This window comes from Rhinoraja longicauda, chromosome 13, assembly GCF_053455715.1.
Source record: "Rhinoraja longicauda isolate Sanriku21f chromosome 13, sRhiLon1.1, whole genome shotgun sequence".
Taxonomy (NCBI): Eukaryota; Metazoa; Chordata; class Chondrichthyes; order Rajiformes; family Arhynchobatidae; genus Rhinoraja; species Rhinoraja longicauda.
In genome coordinates this window covers 9,163,547-9,188,176 of record NC_135965.1, presented here as the reverse complement: position 1 = coordinate 9,188,176, position 24,630 = coordinate 9,163,547, and the positions used below count along the sequence as shown (strand labels likewise).

The 24,630-nt window shown below is 40.1% G+C and overlaps 1 protein-coding gene across 6 annotated transcripts in view; it reads right to left on the bottom strand.

The window, feature by feature from the left end:
* Positions 1–2,363: 2,363 nt before the first annotated feature.
* Positions 2,364–24,630, bottom strand: part of meltf (melanotransferrin) — a 109,689-nt gene continuing 87,422 nt past the window's right edge. For all 6 annotated transcript variants that reach the window (XM_078410289.1, XM_078410290.1, XM_078410287.1 and 3 more), the window contains 7 exons: positions 23,288–23,384; positions 19,262–19,456; positions 16,541–16,694; positions 9,082–9,146; positions 6,408–6,595; positions 4,744–4,933; positions 2,364–3,506 (listed from right to left, as the gene is read on the bottom strand). In XM_078410289.1, coding sequence (XP_078266415.1) covers positions 3,442–3,506; positions 4,744–4,933; positions 6,408–6,595; positions 9,082–9,146; positions 16,541–16,694; positions 19,262–19,456; positions 23,288–23,384 — 954 coding nt within the window. In that variant the 3' untranslated portion in view covers positions 2,364–3,441. The remainder of the gene's footprint in view (positions 3,507–4,743; positions 4,934–6,407; positions 6,596–9,081; positions 9,147–16,540; positions 16,695–19,261; positions 19,457–23,287; positions 23,385–24,630) is intronic.

Below are 24,630 nucleotides of genomic sequence, written 5' to 3'. Positions count from 1 at the left end.
ATTTTGTGTCTTATCTTTGGTATAAACCAGCATCTGCAGTTCCTTTTTATTACATTTTCTCTGGATCTAGTCTGATATAAACCAAATGAGGCAAGGAATACCAATTGCCTTCCTTAAGAGTATCTGTAAAGAAGTTTTATGACAAGCCAGTAGTTTCAAGGTTGTCATTTTTTTAAATTCATGAATTATTTTAATAAATTTAAATTCCACAGCAGCACTGTAGGATTTTAACATGTACTATCCATGTAGTTAAAGCACAGACCAGGGATTCTCATGAAGTTACACATTGAACCACTGGGAAACACTCTATTTGATTAATTCTATTCTTGTATCTGGTGGTTAAACAAAGTATTGACAAATATATTATTTCTTTAAAGTTAAATCTTCAGATCTCATTCTTGATGAGGTTTTTTCATTCAAAGAGATGGAACCTCTTTTGCAAATAACATGATGGAGGTTATAACGAGTGATTCAAAATGTAGTTGTGCCAGTGAGTTGGTAAGTTAAACATGAGGCCAAATCGAGCTGGATTCAGTCCACCGAAAGCTGAGATGCAGTCAAACAGATCTCCCGCCCGTGGGAGATGTCCAGTGAGGCCGGAGCAGTGAACAGGCCTTGGGAATAGTTCTGCAGAACCTCCGGCCCCAGCTTTTGACATGAGTTACATTGGGACATTTGCATGTTTTTTAATTGTTTTGAACAAAATATGTACATTGCAATGCTTAAAACTAAATGCTAAATTAATTCAGAATTAAGTGACTTGATTTACCTTCTCAGCCCTGAGATTACCACAATGGACAGTGAGAGGGGAAGTCATATGGCCTCGATGATTGTACTTCCACCCCATAAATTGCAGGAATTAACAATTGACATGAAAGATTGCTGAACATGAGAAATTAATAAACATGGTTGCTTGAAATAAAAGACCAATTTACTATCAAATATTAACATTGTGGTAGGTTTGATTATGCACCACTATTTCGAAAGTCTGTTATACCTTGGCGTGGTCTTTATGTCAATCTAATAATTGTTAAATGGTATATACATTTTGAGACCCTGTGGAGCAAACTGGTGAGAAATAAGCATTTTCAGTCATTACAGCCACAGAAAGGTAGTATCAATGTTAAAATTGTTGTTATTGGGCACTGATCAAACTGAAGCACAGTTGCTGATAGCACATCAAACAATGCTTTTTTTGTGACGATATATGCCATCCGGCATAGTGGCACCTCTACAAAGTTAAACTAGATTCGCAAATGTTTAGAATTTTAATTTGATTTTTATGCATTTGTATTATTAGTTTATTAAATTAGATGTTGATTGGTGAAAACAAAAATCAAAACAGAAGCTGATAGCTTCTGATAGCAAAACTGATAACAAAACTTCAAAACTGATAGCAAAAAATTGTTGATAAACTTAGCTTAACTTTTAATTAATATGCATACCGGCATATTTTTGTCCACAAAAAAAGCACCAGAGTAACATACATAGTAATGTGGCTTCTAACTTCTGCATCACTAAATAAATTCACAGAAGATTATATAAACTCCCTTTCCGTTGTTCCTCAGATATGTCCAAGCCCATCCTCTGTGCAGAATTCCCTGGCAATATAATCATTGCCTACCTCGGGCATTTCTTTGGATTTACCTCCTTGAGTTAAAGATGAACCTGCACTTTATTTGGAAAATGATGGCTTTTAATAGAGCAGCTGAATTTATTGTTCGTGGAATTTTATGGCACCATAGGAATATATTTATCCTGCTGCATATGTGCTAACTCTCCACTTCATCCTGCACCTTTTCGCTATATTAACTACCCATTTTGAGACCGCCAAAAACCATATAACCAGGGTCTTGCCTTCCGCACCCTGAAGGCCGGCTGCGGGAGGCGCCCCCAGGACATAAAGGTGGAAGGGTAAGGAGAGGTGACATTGGTTCACTCGATGACTGGAGGCCATGCAGCACCTTGATGCTTACCTGGATCGGGCCCAGGGCACGGATCGGACTGGACTTTGGAATGAAAGCAAAATGTGGCGCCTCTTGCATGCAGTCTCTGGACTACTTATGCACTTTGCTAATTGGGGATTGTGCTTGGGTATGGCAATATTTTACTGAAGTGTATGCAAAAAAGGAATTTCACTGTGCAGTTGCACATGTGACAATAAAATACCATTACCCATCTCCCACCAGCCCCTGAGGGCAGGATTCCCCCCCCCCCCCTTTCAGGACAGGATATTGTCCACCAACCCCCTCCCATGAAAGGATCCTGTTCCCTCCCCAGCACAGGACCCCTCCCCCCCCCCCCCCCACCCGTCCTGGGTCAGGAGGCCAACCATGAAGACAGGATCATCCTCATTCCCCCCCCCCCCGGACAGGACTGTCCTTGGGACAGACACAAAATGCTGGGGGTCAGGCAGCATCTCTGGAGAGAAGGAATGGATGACGTTTCAGGTTGAGACCCTTCGTCAGACACGTCACCCATTCCTCTCCAGAAATGTTGCCTGACCCACTGAGTTATTGCAGCATTTTGTGTCTACTGTGTAAACCAGCGTCTGCAGTTCTTTCCTAACATCCTCATGACTGGATGTGTCAGCTCCCCCACCCCTCCTAACTAATCCTGTGAGAAGCTTACAGTGTTTAAAAGAGGAGCAAACACAATGACTCAAAACTGCTTTTGGGTGGGGTGGTAGGGTTAACCTTAAACCTATTTATTCAGTGGTAGTGGAGGTATACACAATAGGGGCAATAAAGAGGTTTTAGGATAGGTACATGGCTATGCAAGGTATAGAGGGATATGGATCATGTGCAGACAGAAGAGATTAGTTCAACTTGGCATCATTGTTTAGCACAAACAGCTGCATACATACCGAATGTCACTGAAGTGATCATTAGCTTGAGCAGAAAAAATTCAAACAGACTTTACAATAAATGCTGAAGAGCTAAGCTACATTTAAAGCATTTTGTATAAATGACTATAAGTAGTTCCATTATATGTAAACAGTATCAAATTATTACTTCAACAGCAATAATGAGGAATGTACCCACTGCTGTTGTATTTCCTTTTAGATACACTGCCAACAGGTAAAAAGAACAAAATGTGCACCTAATAAGTTACAACAATGACCTGTCTAAACACTCACAAATCAAACCCAAATCACTTTACTGTAGCTTGCAACAAAAAAAACATGCTTAAATTTACAAATTATTCTTCAATCGGCTGCTCTGTGACTGTTGCAACATCAGTAAGCTTAGAAAAACTAATGTCCTTTTATTGTTTTAACATCCATTTTTTGCAACGTTGTAGCAGTTTAAATTCTGAACTAACTCTGTCTGATGCAGAGTATTTTCTGTTTTCCAGTTCCTCTCCTTGAGCAGTTCGGTTCAACAAGGACGTCTCATTGTGCATCTGATTTGGTCATGGTGGCAGGTCAAGGCAAGCAACTTACACACACAAACTGTGCAACATTAAAATGAGTAGAGGCAGCAACAACACTGGCGACGGAATTGCTGAAATTTGAGGGGAATCTCTAATTAGTAATTAATCAAAAAAGAAATAAAAATTTGTAATGTAACACCTTATTAACAAACTGTCACATCCCTTCCCAAAGCTGGCATAATTTACAATCTGAGTACAATGTTAAAAGTCAGCTCTGGAATACCAAATATCAGCTATAATCTCCACAGCATTATTTGGTTTTCACACAGTGCCATCTGTCCTATTTTCTAGCATTAATATTGTTAGAGATGTAATTGCAAAAATTATTTTTTATACAAATTGCCCACTAATCACATATGACCTGAATGCCCCACACTTGGTATATGCAGGTAAACTGCACTTCTCACGTTAAGAAAAGAAGACTTGAGAATAGAAATCTAGATTTTATTAATCAACTAGAGCAAGTGGACCTATTGGGCCCAAACCTCTCCTGCATTGGTGCAGCACCCTCTCCTCCCCCCTCCTCCCCCTCCCCTCTCCCCCCAACCCCCCTTATCCTCCCTCCCACCTCCCTCCCTAGGAGATAGATTTAAACTTTAAAATGTGAATAACTTTAAAAATATAACACCGATTTCAATGAAACGTCGTCCATAAGCACCAAAGGGACAACAGTAAGTAAGGTGGGCCTAAACTTGTCGCACTATCGTGTACCGTTTTGGTTGTAGTTTAGGAACAAACAAAAGAGAGTTTTAGTATATAGATGATCCCAAGTAAGATCAAAGTCTACAGGGCCGTTGCCTTGTGAATCTGGGTTGGGTTGAAGGGGAACAAGGAATAGTGAAATTACTATTCCCAGTAACCATAAGTCAGAGTGTATGGATATTAGTCAGTCTGGAAATAATTAATAACAAAAATCCTGTTGATATTCGTCCAACTGGGTGTCCAGGTACGAGTGTCAGAGGTTATGGGGAGAAGGCAGGAGAATGGGGTTAGGTGGGAGAGATAGATCAGCCATGATTGAATGGCAGAGGAGACTTGATGGGCCAAATGGCCTAATTTTACTCCTATTCCTTATGACCTTATGAACTGAACATGCACAACAGCAAAATTGACATGCTAAACATTTGCACATGTCGCTGTGGAACCACTGTCGGCACAAAATGCCTAAGGGTGACCAGTCAATACTTGTGGAACTAATCCAGAATCCCTTTGCGAGAATTAATAATGGACAAACCAATGAAATGCCATGTGTTGGGGAAAAGTATGGGCCGTTTCTGCGTAGCGTAAACTGGTAAGTATATCACTGACCTGCACCCGAACATTCAATTTTTTTGATTGCTTCCAGGTAGCTTTTTCCAAGCCATTTTTCATAAGTATTTTTTCCTTGTGTCGATATAATTCTCACAGTAGAATCTTTAAAGAGCAGATCATTTCCATCATAGCCCGATGAATTAAACATTTGAAAGTCATTGGGGTCACTAGAAGATCCAAAGAATTTCTAGAAGGCAAGATTTGGGATTATTTAGTGCCTCAAATCACATACAATGGGTAACTTTGAAGAGGAGAGATTTCCAGTTGCTCAAGAATTGTCACCCATTACACTCAGTGTAATGAAGGACCACTAACAGGTTTAGTTCAGCTAATTGTGAAAAAAATATTGGGCCATATATCATATTGGGCCATGTTATGAGTTGGAACCAGACTAGTTAAGTTCATGATAGGGATGAGACCAATATTCCTAATATTGAGCTTCAGGCAGTAGAACATGCAATGTGATAGCAGCAACAGAAAAGAATTAGACAAATATAGGTCCAGTACAAGGTCAATAAAATCTAAGTGAAAGTTAGTCGCATGTCTTTTGCTAGATTTCCCAAGTCTTAAGAAAAAGATCCAAGAATGGATCCTTGAGAACCGCAACTCAAAAATGGATAGAGAAGAAAGTAGTGATTGTTATTGATGCCTTAGGTATATTTAGATGGGCAGAATCAGGAGAAGACTAACTGAAGGAGGATGAAATTGACTTTGGCAAATTCTGCAGAACTGTCTCTATAGAGCATAAGAAAGGATAATGCTCCATTGATACAGCAAATACATAGAACTGAGAGGCAGAAAAACTGGAACACAGTGATAAAATAGGCTGTTTCACAAAGAATAAGAGAGGCCAATGACAGGTTTGCTGAACAGGGAGAGGAAAAGACAATGTAGATTATAAATATGTAAGCAGTGGGATAATTAGTAGATGATGGCAGCTTGAAGTGAAGTGTTTTTAACACAAGAAGTGGTCATCAATTGAGCAGGAATGTAATCGGGGCAAAGGAGGTGGAGCAAAATGATTAACAATAAGCTCGGATAGAGCTGAGACAAAATTTCCAGCAAAAGTTTGTGTGTGTGATTGAGTGAGGCGAAGCTGGAGATCGGCACAGCAGGAGCTGCCAGTGATGCTCTGATGAAGGATCTGAAGTATTGATTTAATTTTCCTTTGCACAGAAGCTGCCTGAACTCCTGTCTTTTTTAAAATCTTGGTTAGTATCAACACTGAAGACATCAAATTGTACACCACTTGTGAAGACAATCCCAAATTGTGAAGCTTTAAGGGGATGGTTGATCTGCAGTTGCTGAGAGAGCAGGCAAAAGTCTTGTGGCTCACTCTTTGGATTTAAAATGACAAAGGTTTTGCTTTAGTCTATAGCTCGATGTTATCTCACTTTTGCATCCTACACACTGGAGACAATTTACAGAAGCCATTCAACCTACAAAGCTGCACGTCTTTGGGATACGGGAGTTAAACTGGAGCAGCCAGAGAAAACTCACACAATCACAGGGAGAACATTCAAACTCTACACAAACATACCCGCAGTCAGGAGCGAACCAGAGTCTCTGGTGCTGTGAGGCAGCACCTGTCCCACTGGCCCACAGTGCTGCCCTCCATTAGATTTTTTCACAAATCCAATTGGCGTCCGGACATTGCTTACCTGTCCTTCATCAAGTAACCTGAAGATAGTAAGCGTGGGTGTGGTAGGATGGACCATCACTGCATGAGATGGAACCTTGGCCCAGTTGCAGTCCCTCCACTGATCCACTTCCGCCCGAGCTCCATTCAGGCACAGCAACTGGTAATCGCTGGGCGTTAGATTTGCTGCCCAGGGTTCCCGATTTCTTCCTAATGCAGAAATTTACATTCATGAATCTAAATCTGGATAACAAACACGCAACTTTGAAATGAAAAGTGTTATTCTAAGAGAGCATGTTTAAAAAATTGCATAGATTATCAGATTTTTGCGGACAAAATGATCATAAAAATATTAATGATACTAAAATAGATGTAACTTCATGGCTAGGAGAACTTTCAATGAACTGAAAGCAAAAAGTAAGACTATTATTGGCTTGAAATTATGCAGATATTTAATATGTCCTCGAGACATGGCAAAATGCAAGGAAGAATGCAGGAAATTGGAGATTAATGGTTTATGCAGATGGGTGGAAGATGAAGTTCAATGCAGTCAGATCCAAAGTGAATTTTGAGAAAAATAACAGATCAAAAGAATGCTGAAAATAACAGTTTATAACCACCCTTGTCCCCATCCCCTGTTCCCATCCCCTTCCACCTATATTCCTTTTTCTGGCTTCTCATTTCACATCTCCAGGGGTTACAGGGAAAAGGCAGGAGAATGGGATTATGAGGTCGATATAGATCAGCCATGATTGGCAGAGTAGATTTGATGGGCTGAATGGCCCAATTCTGCTCCTATCCCTTCTGACCTTATCTCACAATTTGGTGTCTTTTCATCTCTAGCCTTTGTCCAACCATCCCCCTCACCCATATCCACCTATCACTAGCCAAGCTTTGCCCCACCCCACTTCTCTTTCCAAGTTTCTCCCCTCCCTACTCCAATCAGTCTGAAGAAGGATCCCGACTAGAAACATCTCCTATCCACATTCTCCAGTGATGCTGCCTGACCTGCAGAGTTACTCCAGCACATTCTGTCTTATTTTGAGAATTTTAGAATGTTTTTTTTCCTGGCGGAAAAAGTGGATGTATCAAAATTTGCTTTTGAAAGGAAAAGGATTAATATTTGGAAATTTTTGAATTCAGAGGCATTTTGGAAAACTGTGCGCAGTGGGAGTAAGTGAAATGCATTGTGAAATTACCAAACGTATATGGGTTACAAGGGATCTTTGTGCACTGTACATAACTCTAAGAAACTCAGTGACACCAGTTTGCTTAGTAGAGAAGGGGGGCAATGAAAGATGATGTCCACATTGAAAGTGATGCCGCAAACTGCTGTCTAGCTGATTATTCACCATGCTAGATATCTGAAATGCAAGTGACATCTTCAGAAACGTTTTTTTTATTACAGCAGAGAAAACCTGCAGCTAATAGTGCTTATGTGAAGCCTTGGACTTAAGCATGATGGTGAGGTGGAAGCAGAGTCTTTGAATAGTATTATGGAACAAACTTGGCAGCAGCTTCTGCAGTCTGCACAGGTGCAGTCCATATGATGAAATCCAGATGTTAATGTTCAACTTGCTTCAGTTACTTCATTACACTAACATCACGGCCAACAAATAAATTCTACAATGAAATCTGTGCAAGGACTTGAATTTGGAGTACTTACCGAAATGCACATCATAAAAGGTTAGGGCACATTACAAGCTACCTTTATTTTTAATGCCTTGCTCACGTTATAATTATTACCAAACAATCCAACTGGCTTTGAAAATTAAATTTCTTAACCATGGATCTCATTCTTTCAGTATTATTATTGTATTCTTTTTTCTAAACTTCTTTCCAGTGTCTTTCATTTCTCACTCTCTTCCTCCTGCCCTCAGCTTCTTCTATGTGATTTTATTGTTCGTGGTTTAGATTCTACATGGTTTTAGTAAGGATTTTCATGTCACGTGGTGTGGTTTGCCTAGGTCACAAATGCCAAGTTAGAATTGGTCAAAAGGGAAGTTCAAAATACCTCAAGCAGCCTAACTAGCTTTAATACAACCGTCAATAGACTTGCACAAATTCTGGTTATCATAAACTGCTCAAATTATTGAAAAGATGAGTCCAGAAAAATGTGATTCATGTTCATTTTGATATGTTTAGTTTAGTTTATTGTCATGTGTACCGAGCTACAGTGAAAAGCTTTTTTATTGTGTGCTGTTCAGTCAGTGGAAAGACTCTGCATGATTAAAATCAAGCCATCCACAATGTACAGAAACAGGATAAAGGGAATAATGTTATGCCAAGATAAAATCCAGTAATGTCCAATTAAAGATATTCCGAGTGTCTCCAATGAGGTAGATGGCAATCAGGACCACTCTCTTATTGGTGAGAGGACGGTTCAGTTGCCTGATAACAGCTGGAAAGAAACTGATTTAAGAATAAGGTTGGTGAAGTTCAGAAGAGGTAACTAACAGTGATAGCAACTTTAAGATAGGAGTGGCAGGCACTTTGACAGCTCAATTGAACTATGTATTTAGTTTTTGAACTCTGAATTAAGTTACAGATCAAAACTTCCTTTGTCCAGGATATGAGAGAGTAGATTTACAGTGGAGAAACTGGAAAAAAATGTAGATTAAAAGAAAATTAGCAATCAAGATGAGGGCTTGGAAATCATGGAAACTGAAACAAACAAAATAGTCAACTGGACTTACCATCAGTGTTGTCATCAACTGTTGTATGTTTGACAAATGCTACATCTCCCACTTCTACAAGACACCTGTTGATTTCAAGAAAAATACATCTCAAAATATAAATTAGGAACAGGCCACGACCCCTCAGATCCTATTTGCCATTTAATAAAATCATGGTTGATCCCGATGTGATCATAGTAGTTTCTGGATCTGTAAACCTTCACCCTTCGTTTATCAGGAACCCATCTATCTCTCTCTCCCTCTCTTCTCCAGTGGATATAAAACTATCCTGTCATCCTTTCTTCATTAAGCAATCCCTTTGTTGCAGATATTAGTCTTGTAGACATTTTCCAAACTGCTTCTAATGCACTTTTCATCCTTTTCTAAATACAGAGGTCTTCGCTCTTAGGGCTAAAGGAATCAAGGTATATGGAGGAAAAAAGCAGGAACGGGGTACTGATTTTGGATGATCAGGCTCAAAGGGCCAAATGGCCTACTCCTGCACCTATTTTCTATGTTTCTATGTTTCCTATCCATAGTTCTCCAGATGCCCAGTCTCACCAATGCCCAATAAAACTGAAGCTTAATCTTTCTACTTTTATATTAAATCCCCCCCAAAAAATCATAACATTTTACTAGTTTTCACAATTACTTGTTGGGTTGGCACCTCATCTTTCTGTGTATCATGCACCAAAACACCCAAATCTTTCTATCTCAGAGCTCTGCAATCTCACACTTAGATAATATACTCTCATTTTTGACAAAACGACCATTTCACATATCCTCAATCATCCACATGTGCATGTTTCCCATTTGCTTTACTAATCTTTATCTTTTTTTTAAAGTCTCTATGTACCCTTCACAATTTACATTCCTCTATACATTTATGTCATCAGCAAAATAAGCAACAATAACTTCAATCCTTTTGTCCAACAGCCATGGCGGCGCAGCGGTAGAGTTGCTGCCTTACAGCGCTTGCCGCACCAGAGACCCGGGTTCAATCCAGATTACAGGTGCTGTCTACAGAGTTTGTACGTTCTTCCCATGACCACGTGGGTTTTCTCAGAGATCTTCTGTTTCCTCCCATATTCCAAAGTGGTACAGGTATGTAGGTTAATCAGCTTGGTGTGTGTGTAAATTGTTCCTAGTGTCTGTAAGATGGTGTTAATGTGCGGGGATCGCTGGTCGGTGCAGGCTCGGTGGGCCTGTTTCCGCGCTGTATCTCTAAACTAAACTAAACGAAACATTTATATACAAGAAGACGCAAAATGTTGGAGGAACTCAGTGAGTCAGGCAGCATCTCTGTAGAACATGGATAGGTGACAATTTGGGTTGGGGCCCTTCCTCGTTGAGAATCTGTCTTTTATTAACCAGCATCTGCAGTTCCTCGTTTCCACATTTATATATAAGATGTCCTGAGTCATGAAGACAGCATAAGTTGATTTTGTTCATTTATACAAAATCACTTTGTAATATTTAGTTTTAGTTTAGAGAACAGCGTGGAAAAGGCCCATTAGGCTACCGAGCTCATGCCGACCATTGATCGCCCACACACTAGTTCTATGTTATCCCATTCCTGCATCCTGCACATTAGGGGCAATTTACAGAAGCCAATTAACCTGCACATCTTTGGAATGTGGGAAGAAACCAGAGAAAAGTCAAGGCGATCACATGGAGAACGTACAAACTCCATCCCGACAGCATCCGTAGTCGGGATCGAACCTGGATTTTTGGCGCTGTGAAGCAGCAAGTATTCCACTGCACCACAAACAATGTTGATGAGGGCCAATTAACATGAATATTTATTTATTGACTTTCCTTGCCTGATTACAATGATCCAGAATCAGAACCAATGGCTGGCTTCGATGGGCTCAATATCAGTGCATGTTACATTATTCAAGAGAATTGTTGCACAAGTATCAACAGAAGCGATTGCCGAATTTCCAAAGCAACTCTCTCACATAGCCTGCCACAGTGGAACCTGTGATCTTGAGTCAAAGGTGTTTATTACAGTGGGAAGGTTACATTTAAATGTATTTTTTTCCTAAAACAGATTCTCCTTTGTATTTTTTTTTTTTTGGGGGGGGGGGGTCCTTGTTCACATGTATGGCATCCATATATTGGGTATTTATAATCCAGTCAGTATCTGTAAATTGTAAAAGGCTGAGATCTCAGCTATGGCTCACACCACTCATTACATCTTCCCAATAGGAAAACATACTTCTGCCTACGCTGAGTTTTCTATTTGGAATGTGATCACCATGGTCACCAGCATGACTCAATGAGCTTTCATTTTCTGCATTAACCTTTGATGCAGGATTTTACCCAATGTCTTCTGAATATCCAAATATATTTCATCCACTAGTTCCATTTTATCTACAGCACATGTATTTTCTTCAAAAGAACTCCAATCAATGTAACTTCCATTTCACAAAGATAATGTTAACTATGCCTATTTACCTATTTTGTTTTCGAAGTGCCTTGCTATAATATCTTTAATAAAAACTTCTAATATTTTCTTTATGACAGACTATGGTTTCCTACTTTATGCTTTCTCTTTTAAACTAAATGAGTTAACATAGAAAAGTACCAGACAGGAACAGGCCCATTGGCCCACAATGTTTGTGCCGAACATGATGCCGTTAAACTGCTCTCATCCGCCTGTACATGATCCCTATCGCTCTATTCCTTGCACTTCCATGTGCTTGTCTAAAAGTCTCTTAAATGCCCGTTGTATTTTATTTTTGCCTAATCTTATGGAAACTTACCTGGATCTATTAAATTTTGAAAAATTTAAACTAAATGATCAACTATCTCACCACCCATCTTTAAGATGAGGTCCTTTAGCATCCTGCACCTGTCAGTCTGCAGATCCAACAATTTGCTGAGCACCACTTCCCAGACGATGGTATTTTTCCCTGAGTGCCTCCCTTTGATTCCCTGATTGCACAATTTCTGTATCTTGGTGAAAAACCGATGTAAATTATCTATTCAATTCATCTGCCATATTCCAATACTTCCATCCCTAATTTTCCAACATTACTTTCTGCAAGTCCAATGCTCACTTTGTTAAATAACTTTGGAAGCTCTTATTTTCGGTCTTCACATTTCTAGCTTGCTTTTTCTCCTATTCTCAATTTTTTGTTGCACCATAATTAACACCACAATGCAGAAATTAGATCATTTGGATTGAGGTAGAGCTATGACTCAACCCCTGTCTGAGACCAGAGAGTGACTTTTATAATGCAGCAGTTTAAACCTGGTCCGTTTGCAAGAAAGAGCAGTTCACAAATATTATTTAGTCCGATATCAATATATTTCACTGAAAAACAAAAATCCCACTCGTATAATCATGACCTTGCTACATTAAGAATGTTGCTGATGTAATATCACGTAATCTTTAAATGATCAGAATGTTAATGGACATGACAAATAATTATTTTCTTGCATATTAATTTGTAAAATGGCTGAAGATCTGTCTTTTACTCACATCATTTTTACACCTAATGTTTGCATCATTCTTATTTTCAAGCCATAGCCACAGAACTCAAATTCTGGAAGCAATCCTTGGGTATCTGAATGAGCTTTTGTTTTCTGTGAGCTGCAGAAATACTGGTTATCGGGATCTGGAGCACTCAGTGGTTTCGATCATTGTTAGGAATCCTTGGTGAACCAACATAAGGCTATTATCCAGACTCTCCTACCTTGGGCTACCTTTCTCCCCAATCTGTACACAGTCCTATTGGACAATTGTATTGATCATTGACCACCCATTTTTATACTGGTACTACACTAATCCATTTTATTCACTTCACATTTCCATTAACTCCTCCCCAGGTTTTACCAATCACCTACATGGTCATCGGGACTGTTTGCATTGGCATAACTCTGGAGCATCCACTGGGCAAACTCCACACGGGCAGCACCAGAGATCAGGACTGAACCCAGGGTGCAAGATCTGTGAGGCAGCAGCACTGCAAGCACCACTACCACGTCAGCCTTTCCATGGCCCCAGCAAACGCCTGACCCAGCCCATGATAGTGGTATTAATCAGCTTTGAGCACAAGGATATGGAAATGAAGTAAAACCTCTGCAGCCTCTTATTCCAGATTCACTGTCTGCATCCATCATCTGTTATTGTCATACAGCATGGAAACATCCTTCAGCCCAACAAGTCCACGCTGACCAAGATCCCCATCTAAGCTATTGCCATTTGCCCAAATTTGGTACATATCCTTCTAAACCTTTCCTATTCGCATACCTGTTGTTTAATGTCTGTTAAATGTTGTTATTGTAACTACTTCATCTGGCACCTCATCTCTTATACCTACCACCCTTTGAGTGAAAAAGTTGTGCCTCAGGTTCCTATTAAATCTTTCCTCTCCCACCTCAAACCCATGTCCTCTTGTTCTTGATTCCCCTAGACTGGGTAAAAGACTGCGCATTCACCCTATCAATTCCCTGCATTTCATTAATAATTGTTTTAGTCATTATAAGTTGTTTCTGTATTGTCTGAACTTCAAACATGTGCTCTGACATCACAGAATTGTATTCTTTTTTTAAGTTTGACATTACTTTTGACTTCTTTATTTAACCATCGATAGTGGGTCCTCCCCTTGGAATTTTTTGCTTCATGTTGGATTGAATCTGTTTTCTGTGTTGAAAGTTACAAAATGTCATGGTTTCCTGTTATTCCTGTTTCTCGTTCCACACTCTGAGTTTAAACATCCTAATTCATTAATATGCTGTTGTTTCGTTCTCCTCATTTAATGCCTTTATCAAATCTAAAATGAGACACTTATTGTGATTGGAGTACATCATCATATGTACATTACTTTTGCCAGTTGATCTTATCCTAGTCCAAATGGACATTTAGATTGAATTTTTTTAACTCTAAATAAGTGGCAAATGAAGGTGTCACACAAGAATCTGTGCTTCTACTATGAACAGGGTAATTTTTGCGACCACCATTTGTGAGCTTAAGGGCCTGTCCCAGTTACGCGATTTATAAGGCGATTGCCGGCGACTCTCAAAGTCGTAGCAGATCGCCAAAATTTTATTTTACCCTACAACAATGACCACGACAATGCCGAGTCAGATCAATACAAGTTACTTTTTTTGTGAAACTAGCACCTGGCTAAGAGATTACACCATCTTCGGAAACATCGCAAAATTCCCACGCTTACCTGACCGTCAAACTGTCGCCTCCAATCTACCTGTCAAATGTCCTGACGGTAAATAAATTGGTTAAACAAAACTATCTTCTGGTATCGTCAAATGCCTTTAGTTAATTTAATATTACGTGCTTCTAAATGCATCTGCGACAACCTAGCAAACCTGGGGACAGCATGCGACAGCGCCCGCAATAAGCTACGATACCTGGCGACAAGCCAGCTGTTGCCGAGAAATTTCTATCTGGAAAATTTTTCCGCAACGTGCCGAGATCCGCTACGATTCATTGAAGACTCCTCACGATCATGCCCGCGACACCCCGGCGAACGTTCGGCGACAGCCTAGTCGCCAGCAGTCGCCTTAAAATCGCCTAAGTGGGACAGGGCCTTAACATTACATGCTCTTACTCTTTGCATACAAATTATATTTCTCCTTTCCCAGTCCATTTAATAATTAGCACCATGAATATTTTAAATTGTGCAGATGCAAACATTTCATTTTTTTAACAAGCAGATTTTATAACCACAGATTCTCGCACAGCCTAATCTTATCATGTAGTATAAAGCAGTAGTAAAGTACAGTGATAAATTCTTTACCTCGCATATTTGGTGTTCAACTGCAATTAAATTTGTTTTTACCAACTGCAGGTAAATCTTCACCTCTTTTGTTCAGCTTGACTAACTCTAAGATGCATCTTTCATTCTCTACCTATCTAAAACTGTTAAACATCACGCAGTGAGATTAGGAAAATATGAGTGATTTATTTAATTTCTCTACAATAGAACTTCGACCTGGGTCATGTCATTCAATTGGTAGAGAGATAATTCTGCCGATCACAAGCACTTAAGCAATCATGTTACGTTGATCTTCACATACTTTTTGCATAAATAAATTGCTTCTCCTAATCTCTTTTTCCCAATGTACGCTCCAAAGATGTTATGGCTAATGAACCAGAGTAACATAAATGTCATGTTCAAATCAGCATATTCACCCTACCCTCCCCCGCCAAAAATAAAAATTATTTCATATGATTCACATTTTCATATTTTTCATGATCTCGGAGGCCATTCAACCCATCTTGTCTATGCTGGCTCTCAGAAAAAGCTCATCAATCCCATTACCCCATATATTTCCCGGAACTAATTTCCCCTTTGGTTAATATTATTAGAAATCTATTCTTGTTATTACCAAAATCCTTTCTCTAACATACCTATTGTAATGAACCTATCCTGTTCTAAAGCTCAACTAAATATTGAAAAGGTGTTGAGATCTCAGTGAGGTGAAAACAAGGCCTGGTTATCAGTGTTGCGTTAATAATAACAAAGTTCAAATATGGCAAATGACCTCAAAAACAAAAATGCTGACAAACAATTAGTAACTTTTAATTCGTCACTGAGATTTTGTTTTAGAGAAAATGTTTTGCTGCTTATATCTAATTCCTGTCTTAATTACTGCAATGGTTTTCACCATTCAGTTGGGTTCCATGTACAACTGCCTAGTTTTAAAGCTAAGTTAATAATTTTCTTGCCCAGCCTTGCTGCCGACATGATCTAAGTTCATCACTTCTGGTGCACAAGAGTGGCACAGATTGAACTAACATGTTGGCCACTGAATTACAAGTTGCCACCTGGGTGGATGGTACAAACATGTCGATACAGCTCACTCAATCATTCCACATCCACCATTTTTATTTGCATTGATTTCAACAGAACTGAAATCAAGTGGTTTCCAAAGCAAGCAGCCAATACATAAAGAGAGGACAAGAGACTGCATCTGGTTGAATCTGGATCAACAATCAACCTGCTGGAGGCTCAGTGGGTCAAATAGCATCTGGGGGATGTGGGGGAGGGGGGAACAAGGTAAAGTGCAAAAAAAAGGTTCATGCAGGGGTCAGTTGTGCCAGATGACCCTGGGGGCAGAGACAGATCATGGCAGGCTCTCAGCAGGACTGATTCAGAGCAGCTATCGCTCTAGGGATAAAGCTGTTTGAACCCATCAAGTCTATGCTGGCACTCCGGCTCTCCTTTACATCTGGAGAGCCAGTTGAAAATCTGTCATTCATCCTGTTAGGATGCAGTTTGAAGAATTGTCACGCAAATGGCCCTTTTTTGAATCACCATCTAACCGGTACAAAACATAGCTTTATTGGCTGGGTAGATGTAAAAAATTGTCCCTAGTGGGTGTAGGATAGTGTTAATGTACGGGGATCACTGGGCGGCACGGACTTGGAGGGCCGAAAAGGCCTGTTTCCGGCTGTATATATATGATGATATGATATGATGATAGCATAATTAGTTGACAAGATTACCTGAATGCTCCGGTATAGCCACTGTATCGTTCCTTCGGACTAAAGTCACACTTTGATTGCCTTTCCTCATCCCCGATGCACAAATCACAAAGTGATGGATAGCTCTTCTGATTGGCACCTGGCACACAGCTCTTAGAGAAGAACTCACTAACCGCTGTACAGGAGACACAATTAAATTGTCCATCATCACCAAATTTGTTAAAGTGATGTTACGGGCCTAAAACAAGCAGGCAGTGATTCTGTATAAGGGGTTGCCTTTTTAAGATAGAGATGAATAGAAATTTCCTCCCATGAGGTCATGAATCATTGGAACTCTCTACCCCAGAGAGATGTGCAGACTTAATTATTGAATATAGTTACAGCAAATATGGTCAGATTTTAGTCAATGAGGAGTAATGCATTTTGGGGAATGTAAAGCTTAGACCAAAATCAGAGCAGTCAAGAGCTTAAAGAATGACAGAACAGGCTTGAGAGATCGGCTTCCTCCTGCTCCTCCTATTTCTTGTGTTCTTACATTGCAGCAAATACGAGTTCACGATTTCTCCCACTAGTGGCCAGCATAGGTTGGTAGTCCTGACCTGATGGACGCTGGGTCACACCTGCACCCAGTTCGTGACGTTCTGCAGTGGAAGCACCTGTGGTCTGAAACGTTCCCGACAGATCACAATGCATTGGTTTTAGATAATGTTGGAAGCAGGAAGAGTTCCAATTTCAAGGATTTATGTTTTAAACTTTTCAAGTATTGCAATAATACTGAGTCACACAGACAAGATATGTAAGTACTACACTTCCAATTACCAATCGGCAAGTTTTTTCCCCTTATTTTCAACCATCAAGCTCATGACATGCGACTCCATTTGTTGGAAATCTGAGACCATCCCATTCACTCCCAGTAACTGGTCGCTGAGGTAATACTTGCATAGATTCCTGCAATTGATGTAGAAAGACTGTCTCACTGCTCCATCGAGCAGCAAGTTGCAATTGTAAAGGCAAGTTCCCAAGGGAAAGGTGAAAGATGGAATCATTATTGAATCTTTATAGTCTGGTTCTGGAAATTGTAACAATATAATGCAATGGACTGCATGGATTGGATGTAGCGGCAGTTAGACACACTGATGAGCATACAGGAAGCAGGATTACAGTAGTTTCGGGGAGGTAGCTACACCAAAGGTTTAGCTTGATAGATGGGTGATTGCCACGAGGGGCAAGTAGGTAGTATATGAGTCTCCTGTGGCTATCTCCCTCTTAAACAAGTATACCATTTGGGGAGGGATAGCCTCTCAGGGGCATATGTCAGCAGTGGCCTGAACTGTGGCGCCATGTCTGGCTCTGGTGAACAGCAGGATAGAGCTGCGTCTAGACAAGTAATATGCATAGGATACTTAATAGTCAGGAGTACAATAAGGTGGTTCCATGGCTGCCATTGAGATGCCAGGATGGTGTGGTGCCTCCCTAGAGCCAAGGTTAAGGATATCCTTGAGTGGGCAGAGGCCATACTGGGTGAGGAGGCTGAGCAGCCAAAGGTTGTGCTCCACGCTGGTATCAATGACATAAGTAGGAAGGGACATGATGTCCTTCAAAGAGAATTTAAGGAGTCAGACAGCTTAAAAATCAGATCCTCCAGGATTGTAAACTCAGGAATAATACCCACGCCACGAGGTGGTGAGGCAAGAAATAGAAAGATAGTGCAGTTCAACATGCGCTAAAAAGCTGTTGCAGGAGAAAGAGCTTCAGACATATGGTTCATTAGGCTCTCTTCCAGAGCAGGCAGGACCTTGACAAGATGGGTTGCAAATAAACTGGAGGGGAACCAATATCCTTGCAGGAGGGTTTGCTAATGTTACTTGCAAGGGTTTAAACTAGAATAGTAGAGTATGTTTATTTCAATGCAAGGGGTATTATGGATAACTGGATGAAGTCTGGATCAGTGCATAGAGCTATGATATTGTAGCAATGACAGAGAACTCGGCTGTGAGATGGACAGGGCAGGAAGCTCAACATTCCATGTTTCAGACGTGATTAGAGAGGGGGGTAAAAGAGGTGGAGGAGTTGCATTACTTGTCAAGGAGAATGTTGCAGCTGTACGTAGAGAGCATCTATTGCAGGGTTCATCCACTGAGGCAATGTGGGAAGAGCTCAAAAGGGGGAAAGGTGGAATCACTCTGATGGGGTTAAAATAGAGGCCTTGTAATAACTAGTAGGAGATACAGGAACATACGTGTGGACAGATAATGGAAAGATGTAAATGCCTGAACTGTTGAGTTACTGGAGCACTTTGTGTTCAAAGAAAGGCTGGTTATCTGTTATATTTGAATTCAGTGTTGAGTCCATTGTGCCCAGATGCAAGATGGATGCTGTTCTCCTGCTTACAATGTACATGGTGAGTGCTGAGATGGGATATTAAAATAACAAGCAAATGGTGGATCAGGGTCCCAATATTTACACCTTTTGTTGCAGGTTTCCAGCATCTGCAACTTTGATTTACTTATGTAATTAACTAAAACTGATATTACAATTACGTCTTTGCAGTGGCCTGTGTAATCTTTAAAAAGATACATTGGAATGACAGTGATTTTACCTATTTAGTCCGCACTGGTTTGTGTGTATTAAGCAGATAGTGGCCCACAAGCAAGGAATGTTATTCCATATTAACAAATCGATCAAAGTTGTTGTTGGGAACATAAAGGCAAGTACGTTTACGACTAAAAAAATCTTTCTTACCTTTACTAATCTTGCATTTGTCAGCCTTGATTTCACCTCTCTCAATCAGTGTCCCAATGGGGATGTTCCAGCCAACTGTCCTGTTCAGCCCAGTGTGACAAGACTTCTTTCCTTTCAGCTGATTGATCGTGAACGAATTGTGACTTGACTTTTTTACTACAGCCACGGCATAATATGATGCTCCATCGTTATCATCTAAGGCATGAAATTAATATATCAATATCATTCAGCATGAAATTGGCAGTGAAGTTCTAGTGTGTAAGTCTAAACTCCCGACCTAAGGGAAGATGTATTTGTGAAGGCATTGATTGGTCACAGGACGATTCTTGGGATGGCAGGTTTGTAGCAGAAGATAAGGTTAAATGGAATGGGCCACTACTCTATGCAACATGCACAATTCTTACAAGTCATCGGGTGGTCGACGCAAAGCTAACATTTCTCCCGAGCTGGGTTGTTTATAACAACGAGTCACAGTCGTAAAATAAAACGTTGGCCATCCAGGACAAAATTGTGAAGAAATCTCTTCACACAAAAGGTAGCAATCTTTAGAATTCTCTACCAAGAGAAGTGCAGAAATTCCGTTCTCAAGTCAGAGACTGATAGATTTTAGATACGAAGAGAATCAAGCGATTTGGGATGTGTAGGAAAGTGGTGCTGAAATGAAAGATCAGACATTATATTAATGAATGGTGCAGCAGGTATAAGAGGCCGAATGACTTTTCCAATTGTTATAGATACCATAGATACTATAGAAAATAGGTGCAGGAGGAGGCCATTCTGCCCTTCGAGCCAGCACCGCCATTCAATGTGATCATGGTTGATCATCCACAATCAGTACCCCGTTCCTGCCTTCATATATTCCTTGATTCCGCTAGCCCCAAGAGCTCTATCTAACTCTCTTTTGAATGCATCCAGTGAATCGGCCTCCACTGCCTTCTGAGGCAGAGAATTCCACAAATTCACAACTGAGATGAGGAAAAAGTTTTTCCTCATCTCAGTTCTAAATGGCCTACACCTTATTCTTAAACTGCGGTCCCTGGTTCTGGATTCCCCCAACATCGGGAACAAGTTTCCTGCATCTAGTGTGTCCAATCCCTTAATAATTTTATATTCATCTTCAGTGGCCACAAAGCAAATAGTGATGGATAGACTATCTAACCATTTCAATTTTATTTAAAAACACAACTTAAGATTATAATCAAATGGAGGGAGTAAGGAGAGTTAAGCATTCAAACTTATTTTTCTAAGGTAGCATTTGGTTGGTGTCTTTATAACTTAGTATGGTGCTAGATTTGCACGACTTACAACTTACTGCAGGTAAATGTGGGCGCTTTTAGAAAGGACTGGGTAAATGTAAAAATTGTCCCTAGTGTGTGTAGGATAGTGTTAATAGTGTTAGTGTGCGGGGATCGCTGGGCGGCGCGGACTTGGTGGGCCGAAAAGGCCTGTTTCCGCGCTGTATATATATGATATGATATGATATGAAAGGTTCTACAGGCTATTCTTTTGTGAAGTTCCTCTGTTTGACACTGAAGGTCACAATCTCTACAAAAATGCTAATTCATGACGAAAATGCCTATTTTTGGAATCCATTTCTACACACCTGATTTTCAACCTGTTGTTACTGGTTTACACCTGTTTGCATAACATTTTAATTACACCCAGCTTACTAACACGCCAAAGTAAAAAAAGAGACATAGTGGCCAAAAAAACACAGAACTGTGATATGCTTATGTGGAAATCCATTGTTTATCTTTAGCGTGGGGAAAATGGAAATACTATCTTCTCTTCTATCTCCACCCCCTTCTCCCCAGAGGTACTAATTCTATTTTCCAAGTCAGAAGTAATTTGTCTTCTTCGAATGCCCAGTCAGCGTCTGCCTCTGACGCTCAAGGGCTTGACTTTGAACTTGCCAACTCAGTGATTACGATGACTTTCATACTCACGAATGTCACACTGTGGCCTGAACTGAACAACCTTAATACAGCATAATAGTCTAAAAAAAAGTAATTTACAATCTGTGGCTTTCTGCCAATATTGTTGACAAAATGTCCAAATGTTTGAACAAGATGTTCTGAGTAAGACCATAACCAATTTGGTAATGGAGTTTTATCTTTACACTAATTTAGCCCAGGTCAATAATTGTTCTTACTTTGTGATAAAGGCTGGCCTGTACACAGCTGGCCACTCCATAAAGTATCTCTACGTGGAGTGCACTCGTTCAACCTCTACGTGATACCATGCAGAGCGTAAAGTATTAACTTTGTGAGAAATGGAAACTGAATCAGCCCACGCTAATGCAAATGATCAGTTTGTGCCACTCTAAACACTGTCACTGTTACTTTACATTTTAACAGATGTAAACTACTTATTTTAATGCTTCCACTGAAAAACTGACCTATGACTCACATCCGGAATCTTGGAATCATCTTTGATCAAGCCCTCTCCTTCGACAAACACATCAAACACATCACAAAGACAGCCTTCTTCCACCTCAAAAACATTGCCCGTCTCCGTCCATCCCTCTCCTCCACAGCTGCAGAAACCCTCATCCATGCCTTCATTACCTCCCGTCTGGACTACTGCAACAGCCTCCTCTATGGCGCACCCTCAAAATTCATCAGTAAACTTCAATACATTCAAAACTCCGCTGCCCGTCTACTCACCCACACCCCGATCCGTGACCATATCACCCCCGTCCTTTATAAACTCCACTGGCTCCCCATCCCCCCAGAGAATCCAGTACAAAATCCTCCTCATAACCTACAAAGCCCTCCATAACCTGGCCCCATCCTACCTGACCGACCTCCTCCACAGGCACACTCCCACCTGCACCCTCCGCTCTGCTGCTGCCAATCTCCTATCCCCCCACATCCGGACCAAACTCAGATCCTGGGGGGACAGGGCTTTCTCCATCGCTGCTCCCACCCTATGGAACTCACTACCCCAAAACGTTAGAGACTCCTCCACACTCACCACATTCAAAACATCGCTGAAGTCTCACCTGTTCAGTACTGCCTTCAACCACTGAAGGTCACCTCACCTTCTGTCTCCTTTCTCTGTTCGTTTATTTATTTACTTATTTATCTATTTATTAATTTCCCTATGTTCTCTAAATCTCTGTAAAGCGTCTTTGAGTATATGAAAAGCGCTATATAAATAAAATACATTATTATTATTATTATTATGAATAACACTGAACTAATCACAGAATTCTACTATAGCTAATTTTCCATTCTCTCCCACTAGATAGAATACAGTTTTCCCCTATGTATGAATGGTCACACACAAAATACTGTATATTGCCTAGAAAGTAATATTGAAATTCTACTTAGATATACATGAAATGTGGTCCGTTTGGTAATGGAAATGAATTTCTAAATCGTTAGAGCACAAAAATTTGTTGTTTATCAATGGAAATTAATTTCCAAATGGTCAAAGCACAAAAAATTGCTGTTTCGAGAAAGATAGGGAAAATGACTCTTTATTGTATGTTTGTGATAATTATAGGATAAGATGAAGATTGCTTCAGCTTTCCAAGAGGACTCAATAGCCTCTTTGCGATTTCTGGGAATTACAGTTTCAAAATTGCAGCAAAGTTCCAGGAGTATGTTAGTCAACCTTAATTCTAATGCCTACTCACTTTAAGTATAATTTTTAATGAAACAGCACGATTGCTGAATTATTGTGGTGGCACAGTAAATTATAAGGGGGGCATGGTGGCGCAGTGCTAGAGTTGCTGCCTTACAGTGTAGACCCAGGATTGATCCAGACTACAGGTGCTATCTGTACAGAGTTTGTACGTTCTCTCCGTGACTGCATGGGTTTTAACAGAGATCTTCGGTTTCCTCCCACACTCCAAAGACGTACAGGTTTGTAGGTTAATTGGCTACGTATAAGTGTAAATTTTCCCTAATGTGTGTAGAATAATGTTAATGTGTGGGGATCGCTGGTCGGTGTGGACCCGGTGGGCCGAACAGCCTGTTTCTGCGCTGTATTTCTAAACTAAACTATTGTATTTCCTACCTGTGTAACTTTCTGCAGCAGCAGGCACCAATCCATATTGCTTTCCAGCTGTGTAAATATGTCCTGCATCCAAAGTGACTGCATCAATTTCTTTATTCTGTGAAGTAATAAACAAAATTGTCTATTTAAATTAGGAGATTCTATTGATTAAATTTACATTTTATTACAGAATTAAAGAAAAGGCATTGTAGGAACATGAAAATTATGTCTTCCTGCTGGAGATACTAGGTAGGGGCTGGACATTACTGATATACTTTTTTCACATATTATTTAAGAAAAAGAAGCATTGAGGGGTGGTTCTCAACAAGGAAACTGAACATTTAATTATCAGCTGGGAGTTCTGATACAGCCATCTACTTGGTTCAAGATGTCCATTGGCGTGCTTCAGTGATTCTTTAACACATGATTTAATATACACATAGACGATTAGTTTAACGTCACATCATGTTTGGCATAGACATTGTGGGCCAAATGGCCTGTTGCTGGTCTATGTTCGAGTTTCAGCATCCAAAGGCTACTTCTGTGACTGTGCACCACAACCCAGAACTTGGAAACCCATTTTTGTTCTCATCCAGTTTTACTTCTTCATTGATCATTTGTAGGCTGATCTATTGGATTTCAACGTGATTTTTGTTTATTTTCCTTTTCCTTTGTACTTACTTTTATTGTTATTTTATAGTACTCAACATTAGTTCCAGATCATTGACTTTGTAGCTGGTCTTTCCACTCTGCACCAGCCATTGATGCCGTATAAGCAACAGCCTTATTGAGTTGTCTCGGATTGCTAATTCCCCCATTAAACTGTTAAAGTTAAGATTTGTATTTATTTTTCTTTATACTTATCTTCTTATTACTTTACAGTACTGTCGTGTACTTTCAACAGAACATTAAATTTAATGTTTTTATTTTCAAGACAATTAATATTTTTTACTTGTTTAAGTCTATTTAATCTTTAATATTCAAAAATATTTATAAACAGCGAAATGCTTTGATAAGAGTGAGCTTTCAGAAGCAGCCCAGGAATGAGGCTGTCCATCCACTTGCAGCCTGCTCCTCCCCCATGGAAGGAGTGTGGCCTAATTCGCACATGGCCCATGACAACTTGGCCACCATGCAAGGATGAGACTGAGTATGGATCAAAGGGGGCAGATCAGAGGTGTGACCAGTGCAGGGGATGGTAATTGCCATTGGAAAATCAGAAAGCACAATGAAGTAACAAAACACATGAAATTAAAATTAGGAAATTTGCTCAAAATTCTTAAATACTGTACGTGTGTGTTTCTTTACATTCAGTGAAATAAATTCTTATAATTAAATAACAGCTCAGTTGCCCTTTTGCTGAC